The sequence below is a fragment of the Crassostrea angulata genome, chromosome 6 (genome assembly GCF_025612915.1).
Source record: "Crassostrea angulata isolate pt1a10 chromosome 6, ASM2561291v2, whole genome shotgun sequence".
NCBI classification, from domain to species: Eukaryota; Metazoa; Mollusca; class Bivalvia; order Ostreida; family Ostreidae; genus Magallana; species Magallana angulata.
Window position 1 is genome coordinate 55,909,077 of NC_069116.1, and position 21,000 is coordinate 55,930,076.

At 34.8% G+C, this 21,000-nt stretch overlaps 2 protein-coding genes across 3 annotated transcripts; one reads left to right on the top strand and one right to left on the bottom strand.

The window, feature by feature from the left end:
• Nucleotides 1-421: 421 nt before the first annotated feature.
• LOC128190811 (uncharacterized transporter slc-17.2-like) lies at nucleotides 422-6,259 on the bottom strand. 2 transcript variants are annotated; one of them, XM_052863013.1, is made up of 11 exons: nucleotides 6,188-6,228; nucleotides 5,587-5,933; nucleotides 4,768-5,001; nucleotides 4,518-4,605; nucleotides 3,064-3,159; nucleotides 2,714-2,844; nucleotides 2,464-2,613; nucleotides 2,194-2,326; nucleotides 1,702-1,852; nucleotides 1,423-1,513; nucleotides 422-1,194 (listed from the first exon to the last, which is right to left on the bottom strand). In XM_052863013.1, exons 1-11 carry the CDS (start codon nucleotides 6,204-6,206, stop codon nucleotides 829-831), a joined length of 1,806 nt encoding a protein of 601 aa, XP_052718973.1. In that variant the 5' UTR covers nucleotides 6,207-6,228; the 3' UTR covers nucleotides 422-828. The 2 variants fall into 2 exon arrangements, with proteins under 2 accessions (XP_052718973.1, XP_052718972.1); XM_052863012.1 differs by having other exon boundaries at nucleotides 5,587-6,259.
• A 1,546-nt stretch (nucleotides 6,260-7,805) lies between these two features.
• On the top strand, nucleotides 7,806-13,721 carry LOC128189204 (sialin-like). Its single transcript, XM_052860713.1, has 11 exons — nucleotides 7,806-7,886; nucleotides 8,064-8,368; nucleotides 8,452-8,685; nucleotides 8,835-8,922; nucleotides 9,020-9,115; nucleotides 10,356-10,486; nucleotides 11,085-11,234; nucleotides 11,373-11,505; nucleotides 11,815-11,965; nucleotides 12,650-12,740; nucleotides 13,012-13,721. The coding sequence occupies exons 1-11, from the start codon at nucleotides 7,883-7,885 to the stop codon at nucleotides 13,600-13,602; spliced, it is 1,974 nt and encodes a 657-aa protein (XP_052716673.1). The 5' UTR covers nucleotides 7,806-7,882; the 3' UTR covers nucleotides 13,603-13,721.
• Nucleotides 13,722-21,000: the final 7,279 nt, after the last annotated feature.

Here is a 21,000-nt window from a genome sequence, read left to right on the forward strand (position 1 = left end):
ACCCCCAATTGTGGCCCCACCCTACCCTCGGGGGTCATGATTTTCACAAATTAGAATTTACACTACCTGAGAATGCTTCCACACAAGTTTCAGCTTTCCTGGTCTTATGGTTCATGAGAAGAAGATTTTTGAAAATTTCTCGAAAATTTTCATAAATTCCTAATTATCTCCCTTTGCAAAAGGGCGTGATCCTTAATTTTCACAAATTTAAATACCCTTAGGCTAAGGATGCTTTGTACCAAGTTTGGTTGAAATTGGCCCAGTGGTTCTTGAGAAGATGTTGAAAATGTGAAAAGTTTACAGACAGACGGACAGCCGGACGGACGGACGGACAGACGGACAGACAGACGGACGGACGACATACAAAATGTGATCAGAATAGCTCACTTGAGCTTTCAGCTCGGTGAGCTAAAAACCGGAGATGGTAAATGCTACTGATCATAGAAGACAATGAATCTATAGTAGGCTCTAATGCTTATTATATATTAATATTAATAGAGAATCGAGGTCTTTAAGACTCCTCACTGATATAAGATTGCGCTTTTCTATTTTTTTTAAAGTTTGATAAATACAGTGTCTGGTTCTGTTATTTCTAGAATGCCTTGTTTGAAGACGATGGCTACTCTATTATTTTTCGGAAATTTGTCCTTTAATCTGATGCTCACTCGTGCTCTTGTGAATACATGTACAGACATAATTGTTTATTTTTTTTGGCAGAGTAACTGTTTTTGTTATGGTCCTCCAAAACATTTTTTTTTGATTCAGAATTAATTGCATCAAATCACTTCAATTTCTCCCTAGTCATCAAACAATAGCATATGATTCTACTCAGAAATGGTATGTTATGATCTCTTGAATGGCTACCGGATCATTTTTTTCTTTATTAACTTGTTCAACAAAACTGTCATTAACATGTCCACATTCCACTTTCACATTTTGATTTTCAGAGACAGAGTTCATCCCAACTTTTTTGTTATTTTCAGCCGTACAATCCCCCTCCTCCACGGAAGCGTGTAGCTGGTCAATACTTTGTTTTCTCTCGTCAATTGTGTAAACGTCAAACTCAACATTCATATTTTGGTCCCTTGCCCATTCCTGCTCCACTCCGCTGCCCAGAACCAGGAAGGCTAGGGCACCTGCCAGTCCCACCCCCGTACAGATGAAGAACACGGTCTGCCACTCCTCCTGTGTACCCTAACAAGTTAAAAGTGTTATTTCAGTGAAGTCAATAATATCTTTTCAGAAATTAATGTCTTCATGAACAATGAATTTCAATACTTATTTATCGCTATCCTTCTTAATCTCATTTTAATTTGTATGTTAGAAAGGTTCTACATATTAGTGACATTTTACTTAGTATATATTTAATAAGAAATAATAATTTCATGACATTTTTTATTTGATAACGCTTAATGGGCTTACATTTTTTGTCAGCTCTGAAGTTACGATTGGAGAAAGCAATGCGGCAACTGACGATACCGTTGTTGTCATACCATTCAGAACACTTGCAAATCTTTTAAAAAAAAGGATTGAATGTGTCTTCTAGATAACAAAACTCGAGAAAACAAAATTATATTACGACTAGGTGATAGTTCTTATCTACCTCTTAGTATTTTAATTTTTTTTAACATGTTGTTGTATCGATCATTTATGATTCACCCAGTTTTGTCTCATTCATCACAAAACTGTTGCAACATATACCTCGGTGCGATGTCAATATGGTTGACTCGAAATCCCGCGTTATTGAGAGCCTGAACTGTCCAATACGTCACCAGTAGTACCACTGCGCTTGTCCTCTCGTCAGGTCCCATGTAACTCATCCAAATCAAGAAAGGAGTTGATAGTACTAAACCTGTTGCAATCAGAAATATTATGAATGCTTCCATTTTCTTTAAATATTTTTGTAATTGTTTGAGTGATTTTGCTTTGAATTTTGGGATTTATTTTGTTATCATTTCGACAAACTACTGCCTTCTACTTTCTTTGAAACATATTTATACTTTTGGTTTTAGTAATCTAGTTTAGTCATCATTTATCTTAAGGAAATCAATGTACATGTTTAATGAAGGAATTGATTGCAGATTCGTCCTTTTCAAATAGAATATAATGGTATTTGCATATCCTTTTTATAAACTAAAATAATTAGTAATGAGGAGGCTTTGAAAAAATCTTTGTTGTCGGGACAAAGCTAACCCGAGACGTGGAATATTTTTCTGGTGGCGGTCACTGAGAGAATTTCCCTTGTCATAAGGTTATCTGCCAGCATCCCGCTTCCAACAGAAGCAATGAACCGACCTATAAATGGCAGAGAGGAGAAAAGTCCATTCTGAAATATTAAAACATATGGTACATATTGGGAATAACTTTCATCATTTAACAGCTGCTTATGCATTTGCCAATGACTGGATCTGTCTTTAAATGGTGATGATTAATGAATAGAAAATGAATAAAAATGTGCCTTACAGTCGCAATGTCAAACTTCAACACGTCAGCCATATAAAGAGGAAGGAAAGTCCCAATGGTAGTGAATAAAAACCTGTGGGACATTTGGGCAAACAAGAGTCCCCAAAACGGCCCAGAACTTAAAATCTTCATCCAAGGAGGTGAAGGCATCTGAAAATATAAAATAACTTTCGGAGTTTCTCAAGAATGCTATATTGTTGTATATATGAATATTAAATCAAATTTGGTGAATTTTGCTTGAAGTATTGACCTTTTCGAGAGTGCTGTCCCTTCGTTTATAGTTGATGAGAGCACGCTCTTTCCACGTGATCCGGGGGTGTTCGTCTGGTCTGTCGTACACCAACCACATCCACATGACCAGGGAAAGGACGTTACATATACCTAAGCAACAAATTGATACCTGAATAAATAACATTATTATTGTGTTGATTATAAGCATTATTTTATTCAGAAAACACAGTTATGTTTTATCATATTATTTCATTTCGTTCCCCAGTATGTTATTGAGAGACCGACAGTACTTGTCTATTATTTAAGTAAAGCTATGATAGAGGACTGAAGAATTTATAATTCTAAAAAAAAACCTCAATATAAACTTACAAAAGATGTAGAATATAAAAGGCCAGCCATTGTGGATTGGAATGGAACAGATAAAGCCAGGGAAAGCAAAGGTAAAGATGTTACCAACCATCATACCTGTAAATGACCATGTCAAAATGATACTAGTAAGTAGTCTATAATACATGTTAGTATACATGTTCATGAATACACGTTACAAATCATGAACAGCCTTTTAAGAAGTGTTCATCCTGGTTGTGATCAATGTCACCAGTGTTGATATACATTGGTCTTAAATTCCACGAACGTCTTTAAGGTCGGTCGCGGGTTTAAAATTTTGCGTTCCATGCGCAGGGTATTGCGCATTACTGTCGTAAAACGCAAATGCAGAGTAAAATGTTCAAATATACAGGTTATCATGTAAGGTTTTTATTTTTTTTTAATATTTATGATAAAATATTTTTACATAGAATACTGTTCATAAGTATTTGAATCATTTCGACGCTTCAACGTTATACACGTTGGAGTCAACGTCTTACGAGGACGTCAGCATATGCGCGATCCTTTCATGTTCTGTGTGAATGGAAAGGCTTTTTTATGTATACAAATTAAATTGACTTTGTTTTGTAAACATCCTTCTATTCCGTACAATTCTACATGTGAATGTAAAATGGCTGGCATGACACGTTTATAGGACCAAACTGTTAGGACGGGTAGCATAAAAAATATTCTGTCAATTTCGTTTTTTTATCTGAAAATTTTAAAAAATGGTATGTTTGTAATTTTTTGCATATTAAATTAAAAATGACAACCCTCTTTTTCAATATAGTCTTATATAAAATGTTGGGGATGATTCGGACATGCGACCAAAAATAGAGCGCGGTAAACAATAAACTATCCGGTCAATTTACTTTATATTTTGCCTATTGTTTACTCATATGTTGAACTTTTACTGTAAAAAATAAAGGAAATCAAACGTTTGAAACATTCTCCGCAAAGACTTTTTAAGAATGTCTGTAAATCTTGGTGCTTGATTATTTTCAGTTTTAAAAACACGAAATTACAAACCTAATAAAGGCAAGGCAGATTTACACAAGAAACTCACAGAAAAGAACACGCAATATACATGAGCCACTGATTAAAAGACAATCACTTTTCGTGAAGGAGTTCAGTAAGATTAGTAGTCTTTGAAACATTATGAAACACTGATTGAAAGTAGCGCTTACAGAAATTAAATCTGATTAAAACTAGATGTTCTGAGTTCAGTTCTGTATTTTTAAAAAGGTTAATGATCAGAAAAGTTCAATTTATTCTAAAGATAAGAACTACAATGATTTAAAAAAAATTAACAATATTCATATGAAAATAATTTCTGCTATGATCACTTTTGTTTGTGATGTTACATCATTTTACTTTAAATCATATTCAGTGTCACTACAATTTCCAAAATTCATAATTTAAACAGGGGAAAGGTTTAAAACCATGCCTGAGTGTACCTGCGTTGGCCATAGCTACTATCTGCGCACGCTCAGACACCGGTGCCCACTTGGAAACAATGGCTGTTACACTAGATTGAAGGCCTCCCTGGTGAAACGAACCAAATAATCATACATGCTAGCACTTTCTGGTCAATCAACAAGGGCATAAAAACTATCTATGTGATGTATTTGCTTGACATTTTAATTTGATATAATTCGTAAAGAGTAACAATATGAAAAGAATAACTAAAGACTACTATTGACCTACTGAGGAGAGTCCGATGCAGCACCTCAGAACGACGACAAAGTAGGGACTGACTGTGGCAGCAATGGGGGACACGGCAGACAGGAAGATGAGGCATGACGTCATCACGGTCACCACCATTTTCCCGCTAAACCTCCCTGACAGGTAACCTCCAATCAGGGGGGTGATCGGGAACGTGTAGAAATAGGACTGTAGAATCAGACCCTTCTCTTCGCTCTTCCATAGTATGTCCCAAAGCTTTAGAGATCAGAGACAGGTTTTGAAATGGTTTTATAAATCTCTGTTCACCAATGGATCAACTGATAGATATTTCGATTAATAGCTAATAACCGATGATGAAAACCAGTCAAATGAAACAGAAATTTTCTCTTAAATTCTTGTCCTTATTCTCCATTATTCATCTACTCATTGCTTAAAGTTATCATGAAAGTATTGTACATAAAAATAGGATTTTATGTTATGTTATATTTACATTTTCCAGTGTCTTTGCCTGTGATAACACTACGTATCGATTTTGTACTATATAACCCATAATACAAATGACGCCAAATTGAGGCGCCAGCGGGATTTGCTAATTTATATTTAAATATTTAATCGTACGATGGCTAAAATTATATAAATATAAGTAATAAGGAATCATTCTTTGAATATTATGAGGTGATAATTTCGGTCGGGGCGTGATCAAATCTATCATAAAGCCCTTCGGGCTTTATTGGATTTGATCACGCCCCGACCAAAATTATCACCTCATAATACTCAAAGAATGATTCCTTATTCCTTCAAGTAAAAAGAAAATATTTTTGCCGTAGGTAGTCCTTATACCCCTCTTTGTGTCTGTGAGAAAGTTCCATTTGTAGTCGTGTTCGATTTGTTTATCATGGCGTCTTGTCCAGCTTTATAATTGGACTCCATACAAACAATCACCATACTGATACACTGACGGAGCATTATCGAACACGTAACCGTAATGAAACAAGAAAAGGCCACCAACCAGCGACAAGATGTGTATTTCTCAAACACACTTTGTTTAAGAAGTTGTTTGGAACTGTACAGTGAAAATGTCGAGGAATTTCGAGCAGAGATCACAGAATTGTTTCGTTGGCTTTGTTGTTCTGTCATGTCACTTGAGAAAGAGACTCTTGAAGATGTCCTTCTCATGTCATATGGAACTTTATCATATAGAATAAAAAATGTACTGGTACAATGATTCAGAATGAATATGACTAACCATGGATGCAATAATGAACAATTCACAGTAGATAGCATATTGCAGCAATTCACCAATTATAAGGATAGAATTTAGATTTACCATACAAATAAAAATTGATGAATGCAATTCAATGTAATCCACAAACTTATTTTTCATATCCAATTTACAAAATACATAGTAAATGAAATACGTTGCAGTTAAGAACATTTTTACCTTGTTCGTTTGCCTCCATTTTGCTTTTTGTTAAAATAACGTATTTTACTGTTGTTTATCAAATACTGATGCAGTCAGTGTACAATCATGTCTACGAATTAATTGTCGGGCTAATGGAAAGGCATTTTCAAGAAACAATACAGATACAGTTGAATTTTCGGACAAATGCCATTGATATTTGATATGTTTCTTTTTATATTTATGAATTTAAATGGTTTGAGATGCCAAGATACAACATTTATTTTCTTTCTCGAAATATTATTTCGTAAACTGACATTGAATTATAGAAAATACTCTGCAGATTCTAGTACATGTATTTGATTCATTTTTAAACATCTATAAAAGTGTGATTCAAGTGCTGCAATATCACAGCCATAACCCACGGTTTCGAGGGGTGGTAAGGAATGAAATTAATGAGGTAGTTCATAGTCATTAATAAAACAATATTTTAACAAAATGTCTTTGAATATCTTGCAATTATCGACATTTGCTTGGGTTCTGGAATGACTTTCTCGATGACAATATCTGATTTTTTTTGTATGCTGAAACTGTCGTGATAAAATGATGAAATAAGATCCGTTAACTTTGTGCCCTTGGCATTAAGTGATACCGCGAGAAGAAATCAGCTGATAAATTAATGCACGGACACATGAAGGCACATATAGACACAAGTATATACGACAGCTTTTGGTGGCTAGAAACATTACAATTAGGTACTACATGATGAAATATTGCCATTCCATAAACTTAAATATGACTTAACTTTTAGTTAAATGTTACTGAATGACATAGCTCTTACATTCTTTTACTTATCAAGACATCACAGTCAACATTTAGTGGACTAAATGACATAGTTATTATGTGAGTCTGTTATATAATCAGGTTCGTATTTTTCCAAACTATACAAAATGGTTTTAACAAATTAACAAAACCTTGAGAATTTTCTTTTATTTAATTACATGTACTGTAAGGATATTCAAAAGTTTGAACGTTTGATGTGATATCAAATTAAAGCGTTTGGATTACAAAGTTTGCGTGCGACAGAGAATAATTTGTCTGATATAATTTTTCAAAATTGAGTAGTTGATAACATAGCCATGCCGATTTGACGTCTTTATTCTTCTTTTCAATAATGACATGTCTTTTACTTATTGTTAGATGAGCAAAGCGCTAGTATTTATACCATTCCGAAGTCCTTTAGTCCCTCTTCTTGTTACTTTTTGCCGTTTTTCGTTGTACGTACATATGTAAGCATCTATCTATCTATTGATTTTTAACTTGTTTCTTTGCCATGAATTTTTGAATAACGAATCGGATATGCTTGCACAATTTTCACTAAAGAAAATTAAGTATAATTAATAATTGTATATGTATATGATTCTGTTTCTTGGGGTCACATTACCTTATGTAATACTATTGTACACACTGAACAATGAGCGTATAAGTTACATATATGTTGTCTTAATCTGTTACATGCGTATTTATATAAAATCATAACTGTTATATATCATGCCTTAATTTTAAAATAAATTCTGTTCTTTTCTATAATTTTGTGACATGTTTGTGATTCCATAGTCGGATTTCAGAGAAAAACACTATTTAAAACATTTAAATTATGGCTTACTGCGCAAGTCTTTGATGCATTGTCCTTTTTACATCAAAATGTCGAAAGCAAGCTTAAGGTGACGGGAAAGTATGGGTAAGTACTTCCCACAATCACTTGTTCTTCCATCACTTATTCATTACTTGTGGTTTTTAATTACGGTATATTATATTACATTTTATTACATTATATTATATTACATTATATTGCATTATATATTATATTATAATCTATAATATGGTTAATTATTAAAAAAAATATATTATCATAAAGGATCCAGTGATAATACAAAGATTGTGAATGGTAACAGAAGAGGATCTGTAACCTTTCCAACAGACCATGACACAAAACCGGAAGCGTGTGCTGATCCTTCTGCCCCGGAAGGTTTCCTGGACAAGTACCTTTCTCACCGCTGGGTGGTCACCTATATGTGTTCCCTTATGTTTGTTGCTCTGCCGATGCTTCAGAACTGCATAACGATGGTCTTAGTGTGCATGGAGTCCAACTACATTGAGCCGACATCCAACAAAAACCTATCAAAAGCTACGAACAATATCAGCGGAAGGGCGGAAACAAACGTGAATATTGACTTTAACGGCTCCAACTTATTTTTGTATTGTTGGTTTATCAAAATCTTGTGCACCTCTTTTCTTTTTTAAAGATCTGGAACATACGTTTGGAGGGTGACGTCAGAAGCCAGGTTTTGACGGCGGAGTTTTACGCGTTTCCTTTCACTCCTCTGATTGGAGGATACCTGTCCGGAAAATTCAGCGCCAAGAGAGTGATGATCCTCATCATTCTCCTCCTGGCCGGCTCCTCTGCTCTCACACCTCTCGTGCTGACCTTTAACCCTTATATTGCCATTGGTCTCCGCTGTGTGGCCGGGCTATCGTCTGTGAGTAGATTTTAGACATAACGTCATGCTAATAGCCAAAATGAAACTGAATAATTGATATTCAGTTATGAATAATGCGCATTTTATGAAATCCTTTTTTTCTATAATCTTAAACTAGGAACCATTAAATAATATTTTTGATTATAAAGGGCGGCTTACAATCCAGCTTAACGGAGTTGTTGTCAAAATGGGCTCCATTGAATGAGAGGGCTCAGATCGTTTCCACAGCTATGGCGGGTCTGTCTGTCTGTCTATGTCTTTCAATCTCTCCCTCAGTGTATGTGCTAACATTAACTTTTTTGTAATATAACATTTTTCCATCTAACATTTTCAGGAATTTTCATCGGTTTTATTCTGAATTTTTCGACGTCCGGGTTTATATGTACAATTCCAGTCCACAACGGATGGCCCTTCATCATGTATCTATTCAGTAAGACATTTACAAATTGTACACTACTAGTATCTAAATCTACTATTTTTATTTGCCAATGCAAGTCATTTGTAATGATTTTTTCTGGTCGTCTGAGTCACTATGGTGACCTATTGTGATCTGTTCTCGTCCGTCGTCGTGCGTCCAACGTCGAACGTGAGTGCGTCGTGAGGTAACATTTGAACATTTTCAGCCTCTTCTCTGAATCTACAAGGGTTATTGTGAACAAATTTGGTGTCTCGCAACTAAAGGGGAAGAGGAACATGAATTGTGAAATATATTTAAAAAAAAAACCCCCAAACCGAACCATCAATTTTGGGTAAAACTGTAGAAGTTTTTGCAGTTTTAAAAATCTTCTTTACCAGAATCTAAGCACATGGTCATGATAAGCAGTGATGTCTTCACTAAAATTTTGAAATTCATGGCCCCAACAGTGGAAGATAAATGGAATGCATAAATAACAATTAATAATTGCAATTTTTATATAGCGCTTTTAAATTGCAATGCATTTCTCAAAGCGCTTTTACAATTATTACCCCAGCAGACCTTAAAGCATTCCAGAGCCTTCTCAGTGCGGCAGCCGTTAAGGCTGCTCAGACACTTACATTCTGACAATATCTTTCAATGTCTATAGACAGGTACCCATTTTACACTTGGGTGGAGTGAGGAAATACATGTAAAGTGTCTTTCCCAAGGACACAACGTCGACCTGCCGCGGCCAGGATTCGAACCCACAACCTTTCGGTCATGAGTCCTGCACCTTAACCACTCTGCTACCGACGCCATAAATATGATGCCCATGAGGCTTTCTGTCTAAATTGTAAAAATTGTGGCCTTTGGGTCACGGTTTCAAGCCCTAGGGAGGGCCAATATTACAACAGAAAAATATATAAACTTTTTAAATATTTTCTTCTGTATTTCGACAGTCGAGGGAGATAAAATAGATGCATTTGTCAATGTATCCTCTTCTTACTTTGTGAAGTTCACTTCCATGGGCAGGGATTAAGGCTTTTTGTTTTAGGGGGATGGCAAATATGGCCATAAAGTGAGTATCGTGTATGATTTTGAGTCACTTTGGTCACTCGGGTAACCTATTGCCGTTGGTTGTGCATTTCTGGTTAGTAATTTTATGGTAATCACTAATCAGGTGAACTTCAAAGCCTACAGGCCTCTGGTTTCAATATGTGATGGTTGATATAATATATTTTGCTTGATAAGTCCTAAATGGGTTATTTTAAAGGTGGCTGCAACTTTCTTGTGCTGATACCATGGATTCTGTTTGTTTACGATACCCCATTCGAACACCCTCGCATCAAGCCGGATGAAATTAAACGTATTCGACATAGGCGCCGCGATAGCACTGTGGCAAAGGTAAGATAAAGATTGTTGCACTAATCACTGTAGAAGAAAAAAAAATGATTAAAAATCCCTGCCTAAACGTATATGTACACGTATATAGTCTGGCCACTGAGAGAACTTTTTTATGAATCATTAAAGGCAAATGTGTGATATGGGTTTAAGATTCTCTCTCTCTCTCTCTCTCTCTCTCTCTCTCTCTCTCTCTCTCTCTCTCTCTCTCTCTCTCTCTCTGTCTCTCTCTCTCTCTCTCTCTCTCTCTCTCTCTCTCTCTCTCTCTCTCTCTCTCTCTCTCTCTCTCTCTCTCTCTCTCTCTCTCTCTCTCTCAGCACAGGACTAAGTGGTCATAGGCGTCAGCTAAAACTGGTTACCGGCTTACACTGGGAGTTAACCCGCTACCCCTGGATAAGACATCCCGGGGGTGGTAGTCAATGACTCTCAACCGCTTAGCATCATGGAATTCGGGGACAAACACCGGCCTTTTGCGCCTTTATGGAGAAGGATTTAACATATAGAAAATAATTTTACTAATTTAAGTATCCTTGATTTCTCTTTTAGCGGTAATTTTACTCTCTACGTGCTGATGTGAACCAGGGTCCTTCTATTTATGTAGATGCCACGCCCACCCTGGCTCCAGATTTTACGGTCCGGTCCTTTCTGGGGTTTACTCACCGTCCACATGGGATACAATTTCATCGCCACAACCATGGGGACGTTTCTACCCATTTATCTGAATGACATTCTCAAGTTCGACGTCACTGTGGTATGAACTTTCGATTCTTCTAGTAATTAATTTAAAAGAAGACTTATCACGTAGTGACAGTGTAATTTACTATTAAGGTGTATATCCACGTACATGGTAAATGTGATCTCACGTGATTCAATATTAATTATCTTATAGAATGGTCTTGCTTCCTCAATGCCACCCTTGGCCCGCTTCTTGGCATCCCTTGGTGGCGGACACATCTCTGATCTTCTTATTTCCCGTGGAACTTTCTCCACCACCGTCGTCAGGAAAATCTTCATGGCTACCGGTAAGTTCCATTCGATTTTTTCATTTTTGTGAGTTTTTTACAGGGGCTTATATCGGTCTACAAGTTCGTGAAGGTGTCATTTTTTGAAACCACTGTCTTGTGCTAACCTACAAAACAAAGTACTTCTTCAATTCTCTGTTGTTCAAGATGCATGTATACTTTCAAGTTTCTGTTAATGAAATGTGAAAATATGTTACATTATTTTCAAGTATAGTTTTCTTTCTTTTTACCATAGAGACGTCGTTTGACGATTCCTTAAATCAATATGTATTTATCTAGTCTACTTGAATGTTTCTATGGTACTTACAGGGAACATTCTGTCCGTGCCTTTCCTGATTGGGCTGAGTTTCATGGACAGGTCCCAGGCGAGCTACGCAGTCATTCTGGTTGTCTTGTTCTGGTTTATACAGGCTCTGAACACTTGCTCACTCCGTGTCAATCAAATAGACATAGCGCCAAGGTATAAGGAAAAATATTTTTCATTCCTCCATCAGTATGTACGAATAGATAATTATGTAGTGCTAAAGTATACCAAACTCAGAGCTACACTGTATCATTTCTCCTCCTTGCAGTGTTTAAGCGAGCCATACATGTACTACGCTGCGAATGCATGCTTGAATCCCAGTTACATGATTATAGTAAATCTAATTTAAAAAGGGAATACCGTATATCCAGGGTTTTTTTCGCGTGTCACAAAATTTGGGGAAAATGTGTAGCATTTTTAATTTGCGTCTTGCAGTCATTCTTTTGCGATCTAAAAATTTTTTTAAAGAAAATGATACATGATATAATTTCTGCGTATTGATAATTTGTGATTGAAAAGAGATCGCAAAAAAACCCGAAAATTAAATAACTGGTAGTCTGAAAATAGGTTTATTTAAGTAATTTCCGAAGTCCATTATACAGTATGTATTTATTTACTTTCTACAAAATTCACTTTCAAACAATATACGATACGTTGACTTGAATACAGTCTCTTTAATTTGGTATAACATTTTATGATTGGTCCCTATAGCTTTTGTTTTTATGATAATATATTATTAATGACTTTTTAAAAATTTGTACTATTACCATAATTCTATATGGTACTTACCGTCTTGAATATGCTGGGTTTGTTTGATTGGTATTCCGTTTCTATTTTTAGGTATGCCGGTGTGCTAACTGGTATGACGGGAACGATGGCGAATATTGCTGCTATGCTTGCCCCGATAATTACATTTCAACTCACCAAAAACGTGATGAAGATTTGTTTGAATTCATATTACATTTGTACAATAAGAAAAAAATTATTGGTTTCAATTAAAGTTTGCTTTGAAAGGCACAAAATAATAAATTTTAATTTCCTTTTACTATTATGAATGTTACAGTATTTCAATGTATGGTAGATCTAAAAATAAAACCCACTAAGGTCTGTACATGTTTTAAAAATCCGAGGTTTTTACTGTTCAGTTTAATAATTACTTACATTATTTTTTTAGTTTAATAATTACTTACATAATTTTTCAGAGAACCAAAGAGGAGTGGCAAGTGGTATTTTTTATCTGTGCCGGTATCTCGGTGTTTGGTGCCATAGTGTTTCTGGTCCTGGGAAGTGGGATCGAACAGTCCTGGGCAAAAGACTCCAACTTCAACATGGAGATGGGTATTGCAGCTGACAAAAGAACTGAAAACACGTCATCTTCTTCGGAAAAGATAAGTGACAAAGCTGCCATAAATGATTCTACACCTAATGGACAACCTCAAAATCATACGGTTGATAACTCGTCTGCTACTACATATGATGAACAAGCTAAAGACCAGACAAAGTGGGGTTCTGAAAAACAGTCTGATCAAGCATCGGAACTCTCATCACCAGAAGAGGTTGTTGCTGATATTAAACGATATTTGGTGACGCGAGACGTAGACTCACTTTGCGATGACGAAACAGACATCCAGGCGAGCTACTCTGCTGGCGTCCTCAATGAGGGTTTTGTTTGTGATAAAGACATCAAATCTACTGATCCTGAAAATGCATTCCATTCATTTATAGTCCAAACGGAAACAAACGGAGTGTGTGGATCTACAGATGATTTTATCAAATTTAATGTTCGCTTGTAATCACGAACAAAAACTTATGTAATAATTACATACATAAAAAATTAGTTTTTGTGACAAATTATCATTTTCTTCGCACAAAATAAATGACAACCAATCATCAACTATATCCAACAACTATCTTGAGAATCTTTCACTTGAATATGATTCACGTCAAACTTTGTACAGGGTGATCCATAGATTCTGATAATGTGTTGAATGATCATTACAGTTTAAAAAAAAAAATTAAAATTCAGTGAAATATATCATATGAACATCCAAGGAGTGTAGTGCATATCAGAGCAGGGGAAACTAAATATTGACATCAAAATAGCAAAATTGCGACATATTGTTTATGGTGTACTTGACGTTTTTCGATTTTTAGATATAAAAATAGAAATTAATAGGGAATATACTTGCAGAGAGCAGATATCACTCTAATGCATGAAGCTAAAAGATTTTAATTATCACCCTAACCGTTTTATATGGTAGGAACAAATATGACCCGAGTTGATGGCGACTGATTCATAGGGAAATGTTATCCACCTTATTTCTTTTAAACGTTTTGAAAATTTTTACTTTATGTAGATTGAAATATGATGATTTCAATCTGCTTAATTTCCAATGAATTCCATATTTTTCGAGGTTTGCCCCTATTATTTTGATAACAGATTTCTCGCATAATAATAACATCGTTGTATTCTAAACTCTAACCTCTATCAGTACAATCAGTACTTTGGTTTTTCAATACATTTTAAAATGAAATTTATATTAACATACTTTGCAATATATTTTTTAATAACAAGCTCCAACAAGGGTCTGTTTTTGAAAATTTTCTAAATAAAATAATTTGCAAAATAGCTGTGGAATCATGATCTAACTTAAATCGAATAAAGACTTAAAAAGAACAGAAAGTTGAATGTTATTGTGTAAAAATTCAGGGACCATAGAACACATGGGTCTGACCTGACAAGACGCCGGAATGAAACTGATGAAACACGTGTTGTTGGTTCTCTTCAAAATGATACCGGCGATCCTGTTTTCAGTTCCCTTGCCTGTCTTGGCAAATTCACTTATGTCTGATACAAAGTAAAGATTTCATTTCCCCTCAATATCTTAAGCAATAAGCAATAAAACATTTCGCAATGTTAAGTGGAAGAGGAGCAGCACCTTTTAAACTTAAATGTTATGTCAGTTTTAAAAAAAAAAAAAGAAGATCAAACACGGATTATAATACAAATACATTAATTCAAATCGATACCTTGTATATTTACAAACCAGTACAGAATTATAAAAAAGAGTAATTTTGCAAAAATAGAATTTTATTTCAAAATGCGTTGTTAATATATTAATATATCAAACACTTGATAGCTTTATATTTACATTTTCCAGTGTCTATGCCTGTGATAACACAACTTCAATTCGGTCTTCGGTCGGGGCGTGATCAAATCTATCATAAAGACCTTCGGGCTTTATTGGATTTGATCACGCCCCGACCAAAATTATCACCTCATAATACTCAAAGAATGATTCCTTATTCCTTATATAAAGAATAAATGATTATCATAACCTTGTTTAGCTCGATGTGATACATTAAAAAGATAAGTTGATAAAAGGTTTCTCTTGGTCCCACTTTAACGCACTTTAATTAATTGAAAGTGCATAATCTTTTTGAAGTGCGTTGCCATAATGCATGAACCACCTAGGTATAAACAATTTTTTTCTTAAAATAATTGTTTGTTTTGTGTGAACACTAAGTTACATCAGAGTTGTCGCGCTTGTTGCAAGAATGGCTCAGAGTATATAATTTCCACTTCCCAAGAATATTCATTAAAAAGATGTACATTTCATTAAGTTTTTCAATTCTAAAATCTATCGTTCAATTCATTGGCTACACAAATGCACGACAGTGGAATCCAGAACGAATGAAGATACGTTTTTGTACCTACATGTTGTGTCACACAGAAATCAGAAACATTTTCTCACGTACATGTAACTTTAGTAGTCCTCTAAGACAACTTTTAAAAGGCTCTAACGAGTTCTGTCATAATTATAACTTCAACTATTTCACAAATTTTCAATATAAACAAATAAATCAACACACAAACCCCCACCCCTTCCCCCAATAAAAAGAGGGATATTTCCTCATGGCAGCAAAATCCTAATGACGACTTCTTATGTACACTATTTAGCTGTCCTTAATAATGGTAATAAATTACATACTCTTGCAAGGATATATTAACACTTCCGTTTCGTGAATTGCATGTAAATAACAATAATTTGTCTCTGTGTTTTGGCTGACCTTTTTTTATATTGGTATTTCGATTTATATAAATACATGTACTTCGGTATCCAGAATGCACATTCGTTCATTTCAAGGAAAGAGTCCACGATTTCTAATTTGAAACGCTACCTAGTCCGTTGTCTTGTCAGATAAAAATCATTAAAGAACCCAGATGATATTGCTGAAAAAATTCTTTTCCGCTAAAGTTCTAAATGAAACGAAGATGTCAGATTTTTTCCCCATTACAAATCGATCCCATGTAAGAAAGTTTTCATCGGGGGGGGGGGGGGGGGGGGGGGCATTTCATAGGATAATCGTTGGACTTTACCCTGTTTTTTTATCATGGCAAAATTATGTCAAATCTTGAAACCTTACTGTTGACGTCGGCTTTGTTTCGGTCAGTAGTTCTCTGTGGTTTAAGTCAATTTTCATGTTACTCTCAAAAACATGCAAAAATGTTGTCTATATAATGGTTGTTTGAAGTCAAAAATTAATTTCGGAAAGGGTGTTTAGTGTATTGATAAATTGGTCAAGAAAATATAAATGAATGAAGTAAACTTGTATAGAAAGGAAATATTCATTATACGAAGGAAATATAAATATGATTTAAAAATGAATTACATGGAAAAACTTTTTCTTTGACCAAGAAAATGCATATGTTTAAAATTACCGTAACGGTTGTAAAAGAGTGATTATTTTAAATTCAAGTCTCCAAATAAAAAGCTTTAAAGTCTATAAAGACACACAAATAAAACGTTATTCGTTCATAGTTTTACCCTAAGTTTCCCACTGAGTTGAACCCCAATTTCATTTATAAATATTTGTGAAAATATGGGACCATTTACACCAAGAAAATGGCCTTTCGGCAAAATCCTGTTATACCTTTTTCTTGGTGCCTCCAATGATCTAATTACTCCAATCTGATCAAAATCAGGATTACTTATCTTTAACTGATTACTCGCTGTTGGGTTATGTAATTTTAACTTGGCTCAAATTCATAAGGGAACGAATTTGAGATAATGTGGGTGACCAAACGATAAGAGTTGATAGATTATAAATAACTGTGGATGAGTAAGCAGTGAGTTTAAGCTGTGTAAATTCAAATTTTGTCATGTTAGCTATGTAGGCCCGTGTCGCTGGATTTTCGATCTCATTCTAAAGCTTTATCGTCTTGCAGTTTTCCTTCGATTTTAAAACTTTCGCGTGACACTGACTGAACCTATATTGACTGTCAACAACAAGCTCGGCGGTATGCCGTCTTCGTAGTTCGTTTTTAAACTTTCCTCATTTAAAGCAGGTAAGACTGTTACCATGTCTACAGTAGTACTGTCCATTAATCCCGATATATACATGTAATATTTATATATTAAGATTCATATAGTAGAAAATTAGTGAAAGGTAAAGACAGTTCGAGGAAAATCTTAATTAATATGCATGCATGCACTGTTATTCATGTACAGGTGTGTGTTTTGATATAAATTATATATAAACACCTGTTATAACAATTTTATTGGAATTTCTGATAGCTGTTTATAATAAAGTAATTTGCTCTTTTGTTTTAAAAGCTCAGTGAAAAGTGTCTGATTGACCAGTGATATTAGATGGTAGGGTATACTCTGAGACTGTCCCAAGATGTTCTCTATTTACATTTTGCTAAATTACTCGAAATGTATTAACACCTCAGGGTTCAAAGGATGTTCATTCAAAAGTATGAAAAAATTCCATTTTCTTCTTTGAAATGCCCCATTTAGCTGAACATGTTTCAACACACGGCTAAAAATTGTAATGTCTATGGGGATTTTGCATTGCAGCAGAACGTTGAAAAATTGCGAGAGGTATTCCTATTGACTTCAGAATAGAGAAAAATTGTAAACATTCACCATTATAAGTCTCCATAAGAAATCGGTTTTTGTTCCTATGAACTTTCATGAGTGAAAAATGATAATATGTCAATAAAGATATCTTGGAAATTTTCCCTTTCATCGATTTCAATTGCACATCTTTCACAGGTATTTGTATTTTTGTTCAAAGTCAGCCAGATATGCTGCATAAATATTTTTAGACTATAGACTATAGAAGTTGAATGTACAGTCAAACTATGTTTCTATGTGCCGTAAATTGCAACTCTTTAACATGAAAGGAACTGTAGCTACCAGGTCATCCATCCTAATATTTTCAGACCGGGAGCTACAGACCTGCAGTGTGTGTATGGAAAGATGATTTGAGACATTGGAATTCGCCCAGTCTTAAATTTGCTGACGACATTGAGGGCAAAAGGGGCCAAAAAAAATGGGGGCAAATATTCCTTGTTATACTCTGTCCCAAGATATTTTGGATTCACGTTTGGCTTAATTGTTTGATATTTATAAATACCTCAGGATTCAAACGATGTTCATTCAAAAATATAAAAAAATTTCCAAGATTTCTCAGTCAAAACGCCCCTGTTAGCTTAGCAGGTTTCAATACAATGCTAAAAAATGTGATGTCTACGGAGATTTTGCATTGCAGCAAGCCCGGATGATAACGTTGAAATATTGCGCGATGTATTCCGAGTGTATTCCGAATGGAGAAAAGATGTAAACATTCCCCATTATAAATCTCCGTAAGGAATCTGTTTCGTTCCTGTGAATTTTTCCGAGTGAAAGATAATAATGTGTCAATGAAATTATCTTGGAAAATATCCCTTTCAACTATTTCAATTGCACTTCTTTCACAGGTAAGTGTATTTTTATCAAAAATTGTCCAAATGTGCAGCATAAATATCTTGGGACAGACTGTAACAGTAATTTATTTAGACTTAATTTCATAACAGAATTATGCATAAAGTCATGGAGTTTAATCCAAGAGTTTTACTCAGAGTTACTAAGGGGATATAAAATACACATTACATCGGCACATAGTTCCACTGACCAATAGTTGATGATTTGTGTAAAATACCGTAAGTACAGTGACAGAATGTTTCTGTCAAAGTACAGGTCCCTTTCATCTCTAAATGTGTTTAATTTCCCATCATCTAAAATACATTCTTGACTATAGTTACAATGTCATAAAAACAGTAGTTAAGGACATAACAAAGGATTGCAAATGAAACACAAAAACAGAATTTACTTCACAGAGAAATGCAGGGTGATGATGGGGATACAAGTAGTGTACTTGCAGGGATTAACATTGTTATAAGTACAATGGATGGGCTCTAGAGGTTTAAGCATTCTCAAAGTTCACAAGCTATAACAAACAGTCCAAAAGCGTTCCATGTTATTTTGGTTTTAAAAAATGCCTTACATGAACGATAAAGACATCAAATTACAGAAAAATTTGAAGCAAATTGATTTTGGGTATGTCTGTAAGCAGAAATGTTTATATTACATGGCTCAATTAATTCAGTGTAATTTCCTCATTAATTTTGAATTGTTTTGGAGACAGGTTTATTCTTGATTGCCTTCAGGGAATGTTATACAGTATCTAGAACATTTAATGTATGCTTTTGTGATTTCTTGCATCATATGTCTCAAATGTATCTACATGTAAAGTACGTAGGGTTAAATTATCAGAGAATGACTCAGTTTCAGTTTCGATATAATAAAATTTGATATATTCTCTGACCTACATTAAAGTTTTGTTGCAACACATAGATAAATACCTGAGAAAAACACAGCTAAGATTTACTTGTGAGCATGTAAAGTCATATATATATATACCTAATCTATCAATAGAATACGTTTTAATATCATTCTTTCAATTGGATTGTAATGTTTTATAATCAACCTGTAGTCTGTAAGTGAATGCGGTACATTGACAGTTTGTGATATTTTTGCCCTTCCTTATTGTGGTATTGCTTACTTCAAAGGTAGAGAAGTATTTGTTTAATTTAAGTTAATAGGCCGTTCAGCCCATGCTCAGAAATTGCATCCTTTATTCAATGGCCCACATCCCCCGTAATGCAGGCATCTAATTCCTATAAGAAGGATGTCAACCTTCTCCAAATGCACTGCGCACTATTATTACAAGTACTTGATAAAAAACAATCCATACTTGTAGAAAAAGCAGCAACTCTAATGACTTATCAGTATATTGCATCTGCTGGTTTAAATTCTAAATATTTTTTGAAATCAAATTTGACCTATATCAAGTATTAAGTTGTGACAATCTGTATTCCTTACAGTAACCTCATCATGTATTGTTGTAGCAGTAATTTTCCAAATCTGTTTTAATGGCATTATTATTTAACAAACTTTTAAGATATTAAAATTGGGCAGAAATTCAAGATTAGCTCGAGAGAAGGAAAAAAACCCTGAAGTTTCTCATTTAGCAGTGAGTTTTGTAAGAGGCTCTTTTGTTCGATCATCTCGTACCTGCAGGCTGAACAGACGGATGGAAATTAACATTTGTTTTTATTTTTTGTTTGAAAATGGATGAAGCCCAGCAGTACCTCAGTGCTGAATTATCATAATTTGTTTATGAATGTGAAGAATTTTGATTGCTGGCAGTTGTATCTGATTGGTGATAATTACCACTGGTGAAAGCTTGGTTGAATGGGGAGGTGTGTTATAACACAGATAATGTGTACCTGTGCCTTTATGAAATTTACATATATACCTATAGCTATCATCTGGTAATCTGTGGAACATAATCACCAAACTGATAAAGGCAGAAAATGTGAAACTTGTCATATGAAAGTGTGTGGTAATAATCATTGTGCATGAAGAAATGGTAACTTTTAATCTATCAAATTTTAAAGCTTCGTTGAAATGAATGTTAGTTTGCTAAATTACTTCAATGTAAGAGAAAGAGAGTGAAAAAAAAGTTATTAATGTTTGAATAGACACAGGTATCCCATTTATCATGTAAACTATCAAGTCGAGGATCAGTGAGAATCAGGTATTTGCTTTGGCCGAGAAAGGCTCCTTACACCGTCAACAGATCGACTGACCTGTTTACAATAGGTACAAATATTTCAACAAGTCACTTTGTCAGCTGCAGTGTTGTCATGAACAGTGCCTATTCTGTGGAGTTTTGAGAGGGGTGAGGTAAAATTCTGGCTGCATTGCTGCTTTATGGTGACAGTTCGTCATAGAGCACAGACAGCGTCAGTACACGACCACTGGTTGACAGGTAAATGCTTACCTGGACTGTGTAAA

Coding starts and splice junctions, on each gene's coding strand:
- LOC128190811 (XM_052863012.1), bottom strand. CDS start 6,030: ATGCTATCTACTGTGAATTGTTCATTATTGCATCCATGGTTAGTCATA. Junction 1,514..1,701: donor CATATTGACATCGCACCGAG/GTATATGTTGCA, acceptor TTTTTTTAAAAG/ATTTGCAAGTGTTCTGAATG. Junction 1,195..1,422: donor CTTCAGAGCTGACAAAAAAT/GTAAGCCCATTA, acceptor TTAACTTGTTAG/GGTACACAGGAGGAGTGGCA.
- LOC128189204 (XM_052860713.1), top strand. Junction 11,235..11,372: donor TCAAGTTCGACGTCACTGTG/GTATGAACTTTC, acceptor ATTATCTTATAG/AATGGTCTTGCTTCCTCAAT. Junction 12,741..13,011: donor CATTTCAACTCACCAAAAAC/GTGATGAAGATT, acceptor ATAATTTTTCAG/AGAACCAAAGAGGAGTGGCA.